Genomic DNA, 12,117 nt, shown 5'->3' on the forward strand with positions numbered 1-12,117 from the left:
CAAGCATGTTTCTAGTTTCATGACAATTTCTTGTGTGTAAGTGCATGGATCTTTCTGAAATTAAACTGCAAGGTTCCATATCACAAAGGGAACCCAGGAATTGAGTTTTGGTGTAATTGCCCGAAACGTTTAGGAATTAAGGGTCAAAAAGGGGCCAAGAGTAAGCATTTTTCTAGTTTCCAGACAATAACTTGTGTACAAGTGTATTGATCTCTCTGAAATTGTACTGCAAAGTGTCATACCACAAACGGAAGGCTAGGGTTGATTTTGGGGGTAATTGCCTCAGAATGTTTGGAACAAGGGTCCAAAAAAGGGTAAAAAACAAGTATTTTCTAGTTTCAGGACAATAATTTGTGTGTTGAGTGTATGGATCTCTCTGAAATTGTACCACAAGATTCCATACCAAAAAAGGAAGGTTGAGATTGATTTTGGGAGTTATGTCCCAAACTGTTTAGGAATTAGGGGCTAAAACCAATAATTTTCTAACGCTTTGTTTAAATTGCTTATTTCTTTACCAATTTCAATGGGGTTTTAACTTGAATATATGGGGTTCTTTGATATGCTGAATATAACCATGTATTAAGATTTTTTATTTTTAGGCCCTGTTATCAAATTGGTCTACATTGAGGTCAAAAGGGTCCAAAATTAAACTTTTTTGTTTGATTTCATCAAAAATTGAATTCTTGAGAATTTTTCTATGCTGAATCTAACCATGCATTTCGATATGGATTTTGTACAATACTAGGTAAATTTTAAATGTTTAAGTTCTTAGACAATATTCATAGTGAAAACTATGCTGTGTCAATTATTTAATAACAATACAAATGCAGAGCTGTATCAAGCTTGAATGTTGCATCCATACTTGCCCCAACTGTTCAGGGTTCGACCTGTGCGGTCGTATCAAGTTGTGCTTAGCGGATCATTTTATTGCGAATTGTGACTTGGATGGAGTGTTGTCTCATTGGAACGCCTACCACATCTTCGTATATATATATATCTTTGTACCATTTTCATGCAACTCTAAAATTCAAGTTTTTATTTTAACACCCAGTTGTGAAATTTACTGTCATAAGTCGTCATCTCTAAATCTCTTTAAATTTTTTTTTACAGTTGGTTCCAGCATGTTTGAAGGTTTATGGTCCGATAATTCACCTGATATTAAAGATAACTACTTCTTCAAACCATCTACATACGGTAATAAGATATGCAGTGGAGGTTGTAACTGTAACGAGAAAGATAACATTATCACAGGCTGTTCTGGACCCACAGTGTAAGTTACTAACTTTGTGATGTAAACATGTTTAACCCCACCACTTTCTGTATGTATGTCCCAAGCCAAGAGCATGTAATGCAGTGGTTGTCGTTTGTTTGTGTGTTACAATTACATTGTCACGTACTTTTCTGATATACTCTGTAAGTAACTTATTATTTTGTGTAAACATTAGAATTACTTTCTGTTGAAGAAACCTATGTGAACATTTACATGAGCAAAGAAGTAGGCCCTTATAAGACCCCTTTGTCCCAAAAATATTGCATTGTTATAAATTTAAAGTAAACTTCAGCTATTAACTGAAAAGAAAAATACATTTGTTACATAAATATGGGCTGATTTTGGCAATACACTGCACACAAACAAAGCTTGAATTGAAGACTATTTCAAATGTTTATGCTGATACAAAACTTGGTTTGTGTTTCTCAAACATTCACTGATGCAATATGTTGATAGTTTGATAGAATTCATAATAGTTTAAAAAAAAAGATGTAGTATGATTGCCAATGAGACAACTTTCCACAAATGACCAAAATGACACAAACATTAACAATTTTAGGTCACCGTACAGCCTTCAACAATGAACAAAGCCCATACCGCATAGCAAGCGATAAAAGGCCCCAATAAGACAACGTTAAACAATTCAAACGAGAAAACAAACGGCCTTGTCAGTTCTTCTTCCATAGGAATAATGTCCAATCAGTAGTTTCTGTCTGGTTGTTACACAATTTCTCCTAGAATAGAGGGAATAACTAAGTATAAGACAAACTAAAACACGGATGATTAAAACAGCTCTCAGTGATGCTAGTTTGTAGTATATTTGTTTCTTTCTCGCAAGGTGCAAGTAAAGTTCTGTCTCTTGAATGTTATGGGTGATCAGAGAAGGAGGAAATAAGTAAGAGAAGACAATCTTGAACACTCTGATGAATAAAACATATCTTCAGTGTTTTTTTCTCAAGTATAGTGAGACAGTGTGACACAGCTGCTCCTAGAAAGGTGGACTTTACTATACTAATAGTTAAGAGAAGGAGAAAACAATCCAACAATTTCTTCGAGTTTGTTATATTTTTTCCCTTCAGTTTGATGAAGTAATAATAAGTGAGAGTGTTTGAGTGGTGTGAGTTGGCCTAGTACTGAGTTGTCATTAATGCATGACAAGTTGATCAGAAAACCATTTCCGCCTGTTTACAAAACATAAACAGTAAAGAACCAGCTATCATGGCCATTTTTAGCAATTTTAGCAAAAGTATCATAAGTCATAGGTTATTGGGGACAGGAAAATGTTTTTTTTTATCCCTCCTCCTTTATTTCCAAAATTCCCAAGTTTTGGTTTTCTATCAATTTCAATATGAACATACATTTAGTATGTTATGAACATTTAAGGGAGGAGCCTGTAATTCAGTGGTTGTCGTTTGTTTATGTGTTACATATTTGTTTTTCGTTCATTTTCTGTACATAAATAAGGCCGCTAGTTATCTGGTTTGAATTGTTTTACATTGTCAGTTCATGGCCTTTTAAAGCTGAGATTGCGTTATGAGCTTTGCTCATTATTGAAGGTCGTACGGTGACCTAAATTTGTTAATTTCTGTGTCATATTCGTCTCTTGTGGAGAGTTGTCTCAACATGGCAATCATACCACATCTTCTTTTTTTGTAATCAATGAATTTTGTAAAAGATTTAATGACTGGAGGTATCAAAAGTTCACATGAATATTTTTAGCGCTTATCTGTTTATTATGAATATTCATTACTATATACATATAGTGTATTTACTTTCAATTCTAAGTTTACTAATGGTTGTCATTGATATAGTATACAGATTGTCTCTATTTAATAAAACTCTGTGGCCGCTGTGGATAGAAAACTTAAAAATGATAGCAGATAGAAATCTGAAAATACACTTCTTTGTATATGTATGTTCAAAGTAGTCAGAAAAACGCAAACCGGAAGTCTAATCTGACTTAAAATTTCGTCCAATGACGGGACAATATCCGGATGCCTTTTTCTCGTTTTTCTCCCAAAATAACTCAATCTGAATAATCATGAATGTATGACAAATGCGACTCTGCACTGTACCTATAGGACACAGAGGCGTGTTGATTAATTTATTGTGGAAAGAAGAGAAGCGACACACAAAATGAGGTCTTCTCGTTTAATAGTATACACGGGTAGTAAGGTCGTCATATCGAGGAGCGTTTAGTACAGTGATTTTGTGATAGTTTGGATAAGTTTGACATGACGGCGTTTAGTCTTTTTTGATGACAATCAATGCAAAAATGTAAACATTGGGACATTTTGTAAACGGAACTTCTGATCAGTAATTCAAGCTGGTGAGTACCTTTGTATAAAGTAAATATGTTAGTCTGAAAAATACCTACTTTTGCAATCAATTCAAAATTATCTGAAATATCTGTGTCATGGTTTGGTTCATTTGTGTCATGGTTAAGTTCATGATCGACATGGTTCAGTTATGTAAATCTTGTCATGTATAATGAAGAGTTCCTATTAAAATTAACAAAAATCTTTTTATTTGAAACACAAAAGGACATAAGAACGCACATACAATGTAGTAATATGTTATAAGTAGATGCAATATGATTGCCAATGATATAATTATCCACCCGAGATCAAATGACGTAGATGTTAGCAGCTATTTGTCATCAAGAGGCCTTCAACATTCAACAATGAGCAAAACCATATTTATTAGCAAAATATAAAAAGCTGCGACAAAATTCAATGTATAAGAATTCCAATTAGAAAACCATAATTTCTGTGCAAAATAAATAGCAAAATGTGATACACAGTTACATACGATATTCACGGCATTACAGACACTTAACTAGAGACAGTATAAACAAAATATTGCAGAGTAAAACATGTTTGCGGGCTCCCCAACATCTTCTTCGCCTTCACCATGTCACACATGTAAAACTCCCCAGATCGGGTTTAAACAAGACAATTAAGTAACAAAAAAACTAAAAACACAAATAAAGTACTGATATTTAGTGGGACCTAGTTTCATTCAAATAACAAATGATAAAAAGTCATGATTCTTAGATAACTTCCCTTAAATTTCTGGATGGAATTCTGCTGCCAATATTGTGAGCATCTTTGGATTATGTCTAGCAATAAATAACGATATATATTTAAAACTGTAGTTTCATTGAATAGCATTATATGAAACAATATTGAGAGGATCCTATTTTTCAATATTTGTGTCTTAATTTTTAAATCTTTTATTGCCGCAGTCATATTATAAACTTGAATCCAAAAGAACTAATAAAACAATACTACGTTTATTTATTTCATCAGCCATGCAATGTTTGACCAACCCCGAAGATCTACTGCTTAACGTAAAAGTGCAATCGTGAACCCATATAATGGATTTGCACATGGAGTTGAAGGAATTCGTCAGTACCATAGAAGAGCATGCTAAGATATCTAAAAATGTCATTATCTTGAAAATGAGACAATATATCATTTAAACTTTATGAATGCTAGAAATGAATCAGTATCACCAACAGCTTTGAATGACCCGTCTAAAGGAGCAATAGATGCAATTGCCTCTGAAAAATTGTATGAGTCCAATTCAATGCATTTTTTGTAAAATTTGGAGCCTTATCGTGTAAATAAATTAAAAAAAAAACAATTATGAATTTGACTGCGTTGTTTTTATGCTAAACATATTTAGTTACACATTTTGAAAAGAAGCTATAAACTACGAAATCATGAAAGTATAAGTTTTCAACACAGACACCAAACAGGCATTCATAAGTGATAACTATTGTGAAAGGAAGGGTTTTACACATTTAATTTCAAAAACATATTGACTGAATTCCGAAGTTGCGACTCACCAAAAATGTCCAGAACCTACTGAGTGACGCGACAAGTTGTCCTATGTCATACCTCACTGTTTTACGCTATCTACTGAGAATAGTTCGATGGTTTCATATCTCTGGTTGTCTCTGTCAAATTTATTTACCCATTTTATGAAACAGGCAGATACAGAGTTTGGCCTATTTTATTTATCTTATTGTTGAATTCATGTTTGTGTTATTGGTTTGCTGTCTCATTTATGTATTTCCTGCGTCATCTTGCATTTGATGTTACCTAGTAAATTGGAAATCAAATAAGCAAAAATGATAAACGGCAAATATAGATAGCATAAAAATATCATTGAATGTTCTAAGAAGTTCAAATAAAGTGTACTTGTGATATATATCAACAAACTTACCATCTGTTTCATCTTCGTTCATCTTATAATGCCTTCTGTCCTATTACAAACGATGATTACTTGTCTAGAAAGGTCAAAATTAACAGTTTACATGTACACGTAGCAGACAATGTAACACGTGTTATTTTGAATTTCAATCCTTTTTTCAATCACATTTAATAATATACCACCTCATACTTACAAATAGATAGCAGGAGTTTTTTCAGATAGTATAGAAACTATATTACATAAATAGTAAAATATTTGAAATAATTTAATGATACTATATATACACGATGCATTTATACAATATTACAAGATTTTTATGGATTCGTCATAATAATTGATAAACTTGAACATTATATCGGCTTAAATCCAAAATTGGAGTTGTGATCTTTCATATTTTAAATTCGAATTTTGAAAGTACTTTTTATTGTTATTTCACCTATTATAGTTTAAAAACCAATAAGTTTTTAAAATGTTGTCCATGTCACGCGTAACTATTCGGTTTCGTAAATGGTTGAAGACTTATGATGTCCTCTTAATATCTTTTGGTTAGTTTTGTAGTTGGGTTACTGTATCATGGACCTATAACCCCACATCTCCTTTTATTCATCATAAACTGGTTCAAAATTTAAAATAAAGAAAAACCAACAAATGTATAGTTTTCTAGAAAAGAAAATGAAAAACAAGAATTACTTTTTGACTGGCTGCCACTTTTGAGTAGAAGTCCATAGCTATTTGACTAGTAATGCCGCTCATGATATCCCCGGCATAGTCAAGCATGGACATATGGAGAAAAGGTTATATGTGAAACAGAAGTAACGCTTTGTCTTTTTTTTTGTAAAATTATATCGAAAGCTAGTTTAAAAGAGCAGTGACTCTTAGATTTATATAATAATTGTAGAAAACTTACGAAAAGTAACATAACATGTTTAATTTACGCTTTGACGATTACACCCACTTAATTTGATTAAACAGGCTTTTTTTCATCTCAGGCAGTTAATATATAGTGTTACTTCGTTCAATAACAGGCGCTATCAATCAAATTTTCAGTATTAAAGTGAAACACATATATATCTATTTCGATCTAAACCATGACAATCTTGACCAAAACCATGAATGACAAATTTCTAGACTCTTAACTGAACCATGTCAATCGCTTAACCAAACCATAGCAATTCCGATATCTTGCTTATTCTGCGTTAATTTCGTGAAACAACAATTCCAATATAGATCGCTTGACCTCCAATAAAGATTCAAGCATCTTACTTGCTTTTTATCTGCTCGTGCGAATAGAACCGAGGCAGTAGTTGGGATAAGCAACATAAATTAACCATGTCAAACTTATCCAAACTATGACAAAATCACTGTACTAAACGCTCCTCGATATGACGACCTTACTACCCGTGGTATAGAAGCTATTTCAATTAAAGCAATTAATATATTAAGTTATAGAGTACATTGCATATACTTAGTCATCTTATGGTTTTTATATATCTCGATCAACTTGTACAATTAGCTCGTGTATATAACAACATATTAGATTTTAGCGATAGAAATTTATGTATTACTGAAAAATTATTGCACCAGGGTTTTCGATATCACAAACTAGTCAAAACATTTACTAAAGTTTTTCCTCAGTATAAGGACAGAATTCGTAAATATAACTCAACATGCAGACTTCTTATATGTTCAGGTATTTCACATCCAAATTTTTTTAAGGTAATATTATTTACAAAGCACAAAAATGTCAGTATACACCTCAAACACTAACAAAACCTTTAAACAGACCAATTAAGATGGGATATAGTTATAATACTGTCAGGTCATTGAAGATTGCATAATTTTGCTTTAATATTGATTCACTTAAAGGGTCTTAAATAGGAATTAAACAAATGTATAAAAAAACCCAGTTGTTGGTATGACGCGGGTTATGTTTTTCACATATATTTTATGATGGTATAATGCTAAATCCCTAAAAGCAGGGACATTTGTTTTAAATGAGGAAATTTTAGTTATCCCCTTTAGTTATCCCCTATTAGACTGGATATTTAGAGATACAACTTGTAGTAGATACAATGTAACTGTCAAGATAAGCCAAAGTTCAATTCAATCAATGCATCTTCTCATATATGTTATGATGGTTATTTAACCCCGCCACATTATTTAAGTATGACTGTGTCTGTCCCAAGTCAGGAGCCTGTAAATTCACCGTCGATTGTTTATCTGTTACATATTTTTTTTCGTTCATTTATTAGCTCACCTGGCCTAAAAGGCCAAATTGAGCTTTTCTCATCACTTGGCGTCCGTCGTCCGTCGTCGTCCGTCGTTGTTAACTTTTGCAAAAATCTTCTCTAAAACTACTGGGCCAAAATAAACCAAACTTGGCAACAATCATCATTGATGTATCTAGTTTAAAAATTGTGTTTTGTGACCGGGCAAATCTGACAAGGGGTAGAATTGTTTATCAGGTCAATTTCTATCTGCCTTCAAATTTTCAGATGAATCAGACAACCCATTGTTGGGTTGCTGCCCCTAAATTGGTAATTTTAAGGAAATTTTACTGTTTTTGGTTTTTATCTTGACTATTATTATAGATGGAGATAAACTGTAAACAGCAATAATGTTCAGCAAAGTAAGATTTACAAATAAGTCTACATGACCAAAATGGTCAGTTGATCCCTTTAGGAGTTATTGCCCTTTATAGTAAATTTTTAACCATTTTTCGTAAATCTTAGTTATTTTTTACAAAAATCTTCTCCTCTGAAACTACTGGGCTAAATTTTACCAAACATAGCCAGAATCATTATCAGGCTATCTAGTTTATAAAATTTGTTTTGTGACCGGGCAAACCAACCAAAATGGCCGCAACGGCTAAGAATAGAACATAGGGGTAAAATGCAGTTTTTGGCTTATACCTCAAAAACCACAGCATTTAGAGCAAATCTGACACGGGGTAAAATTGTTTATCAGGTCAAGATCTATCTGCCCTGAAATTTTCAGATGAATCAGACAACCCATTGTTCGGGTGCTGCCCCTAAGTTGGTAATTTTAAGGAAATTTTACTGTTTTTGGTTATTATCTTGTATATAATCATAGATGGAGATAAACTGCAAGCAGCAATAAAGATTTACAAATAAGTCAACATGACCAAAATGGTCAGTTGATCCCTTTAGGAGTTATTGTCCTTTATAGTCAATTTTTAACCATTTTTCGTAAATCTTAGTAAACTTTTACAAAAATCTTCTCCTCTGAAACTACTGGGCTAAATTTTACCAAACATAGCCAGAATCATTATAAGGCTATCTAGTTTAAGAAATTTGTTTTGTGACCGGGCAAACCAACCAAGATGGCCGCAACGGCTAAAAATAGAACATAGGGGCAAAATGCAGTTTTTGGCTTATACCTAAAAAACCAAAGCATTTAGTGCAAATCTTACAAGGGGTTAAATTGTTAATCAGGTCAAGATCTATCTATCCTGAAATTTTCAGATGAATCAGACAACCCATTGTTCGGGTGCTGCCCCTAAGTTGGTAATTTTAAGGAAATTTTACTGATTTTGGTTATTATCTTGAATATTATTATAGATGGAGATAAACTGTAAACAGCAATAATGTTCAGCAAAATAAGATTTACAAATAAGTCAACATGACCAAAATGGTCAATTGACCCCCTAAGAAGTTATTGTCCTTTATAATCAATTTTTAACAATTTTCATAAAATTTGTAAATTTTTACTAACATTTTCCACTGAAACTACACGGACAAGTTCATTATATACTGAGCCAAAAAAGTTTAGCAACACTTTATTTTTCAATTTTTTTGTTGTTGTTTCTGCAATTATTTTTTTTACATCATTGATATAATCCTTTGTTTTACCTGTAATTTACAACAGTCTTACCTTTTTTCTGGATGATTGATTTCGCGCCATTTTAGCTTTCCACGTGTAATTGATGTTTTGTCTTCTGTACCTGTACTTTTAAGACAAAATTTAAATTTCTTTTTTCACTAACGTTCAGAAACAAACCATTGGTAAGAAAAACACAAAAAAGTTTGAACAAATTGCATGTGGCGTCAACCTGGCCTCCCAAAAATAACCGCCAGAAGGCTATTGGAATGGTTGATGCCAGAATGAATGTTTCTAACGTCGAGGCTTGATTAAATGTTCATAAGTCAACAGTTTAGAGACTAACAAACATATATCGACAAATTGCAACTGCACGAGATAGGTCGATATGCCGTAGACCAAGAAAAACTATCGTCAAGGGAGGAGCGCTACTTTCGCTTTACAACAACACATGATAAGTTTTTTCCGGCCACAAGAGTAGTGCATTGACTAAGGGAAGCTGCTGGTGCGCCTGCCAAACTTTCATTTATGCATTTAGGGCATGGCCGAAAAATTGATTTTGAATAACACTATACTCATTTTCGCATTTTGACCCTCCAGCGCTCCATACAAAGAAAATCATAATGAATGTGAGTGATAAATGTTGATTGTGTTTATTGTATTAATATATGTTGGTCACAAACTGTAAAGTTTATATGACAATAAAATATTTGATTTTGATTTTTGATTTTGATAAACATTCATGTTGCTTCTGACATGTAATAATTTCCTTTTTGTATTATTAAAATCATATGTTGTTACAATTTTGTAATAAAATAAAATTTCAAATTTTTGTTGCTAAACTTTTTTGGCTCGGTATAGATAGAGATAATTGTAAGCAGCAAGAATTTTCAGTAAAGTAAAATGTACAAACACATCACAATCACCTAAACACAATTTTGTCATGAACTGTCTGCTTCCTTTGTTTAATTAACATATACCAAGGTGAGGCTCAGAGTGACACAGGCTCTTTAGAGCCTCTAGTTGTATATAAACATTACAGATCTTCAGTCAACTTTTCTTTACAAAACCTAAATATTTCGATTTTTTCTCTCTGTCCAACAACCTACAAAATGAACATGAGAAATCCATCAAGTTTAAGATCAAGTTTCTCATTCTAATAACCAATCTGACCCTGTCACAATATTTCCCCATTTGAGTAATTTAGAATTGAACCGTTTATAACTTTTCAAAATGCAACTGTTACAATCAAATTGATATTGATAAAGGCCGTTAGTTTTCTCGTTCGAATTGTTTTACATTGTCTTATGGTGGCCTTTTATAGCTGACTATGCGGTATGGGCTTTTCTTATTGTTGAAAGCCGTACGGTGACTTATAGTTGTTAATGTCTGTGTCATTTTGGTCTTTTGTGGATAGTTGAGTCATTAGCAATCATACCACATCTTCTTTTTTATATAATGTTATGATGGTATGATACTAAACCCCTAATTGGGAAGGATTGTGCCTATTATTCATATGATAAAGACATAATTTTTCAATCAGTTTAATTGATGTCTAGAGCTGGCATGTCATTAACTGCTAGTAGTAGGTTGTTTTTTTATGTATTATTGTCATTTTGTTTACTGTGGATTCATTTATTTTCGTGGGTATCAATTTTCATGGATTGCTGAAAACTTGCATATTCGTGGATATTTGATTTCGTGGTTATGTCAATCTCTGTATACACAGCCTATTGAAAGGATGATATTCGTTGAACATTTGATTTCGTGGTTCCACTGTATCCATGAAATCCACGCAAATTGGTATCCAACGAATAATAATGAATCCACAGTATTTTCTTTTGTTTCCTATTTTGAAATCGGACTCGGACTTCTCTTGAACTGAGTTTTACTGTACGTATTGTTAATTTCTTTCCCCTACGCGAGGAAAGACCTTATTGTTTTTCTAATGTTGTTTTTTTCTCTTTAAAGCAACATGCATGTACAACACTTTTACAGGAAAGACCTTTCAATTGTTTTACAAACATTTGAGATACTAGTTGTGCATTTGTTTTTTCTACATTGGCAAGAGGTATAGGGGGAGTGTTGAGATCTCATAAAATATGTTTAACCCCACATCATTTTTGCTTCTGTCCGAAGTCATGAGCCTCTGCCCTTTGTGAGCCTTGTATGATTTTTAATTTTAGTTTCTTGTTTATATTTCGGAGTTAAGTATGACGTCCATTTTCACTGAATTAGTATACATATTTGTTTAGGGGCTAGCTGAAGGACGACTCTGCGTGCGGGAGTTTCTCGCTGCATTTAAGACCCATTGGTGGCCTTCGGCTGTTGTCGTCTCTATGATCAGTTTGTTGTTTCTTTGACACCTTCCCCATTTCCATTCTCAATTTTAAATTTACTAACTATTTATTTTTATTTTTACTTCAGATGATCGGCTCCACAAATACAAACTGGCTAAAAAATTTTGGTCGCCAAATTTATAGTATAGATATATATTGAGAATGAATAAGAACGTGGCCAAAAACCATCTGAAAAGTGACGTTTTATGACATATTTGATATATATTTTTCATATCTAAGCTTAAATGTGAGCATCTGAAATGGTGAAATCAGTTTTAATCTATTACATCACGAAATTGAATTGACTGTAGAGGACATTTGAGTGTTTAAAAGATGTCAAAAATCTTTCATCAGATGTAGTACTTTAAATTTAAGGTAAAACTTATCCTTACATGACCTCAATTGCATAAAGCCAAAATAAGCACCAACGTATTTTTGAAATAATGT

The 12,117-nt window shown here is 32.7% G+C and overlaps 1 protein-coding gene across 1 annotated transcript in view; it reads left to right on the forward strand.

Moving 5' to 3' along the window:
* Positions 1-12,117, forward strand: part of LOC134694890 (uncharacterized) — a 323,806-nt gene that overhangs the window by 36,269 nt on the left and 275,420 nt on the right. The window contains exon 3 of the mRNA XM_063555996.1: positions 1,111-1,270. Within this exon, the coding sequence (XP_063412066.1) occupies positions 1,111-1,270 (160 nt within the window). The remainder of the gene's footprint in view (positions 1-1,110; positions 1,271-12,117) is intronic.

Source organism: Mytilus trossulus, chromosome 13 (genome assembly GCF_036588685.1).
Source record: "Mytilus trossulus isolate FHL-02 chromosome 13, PNRI_Mtr1.1.1.hap1, whole genome shotgun sequence".
Classification (NCBI taxonomy): Eukaryota; Metazoa; Mollusca; class Bivalvia; order Mytilida; family Mytilidae; genus Mytilus; species Mytilus trossulus.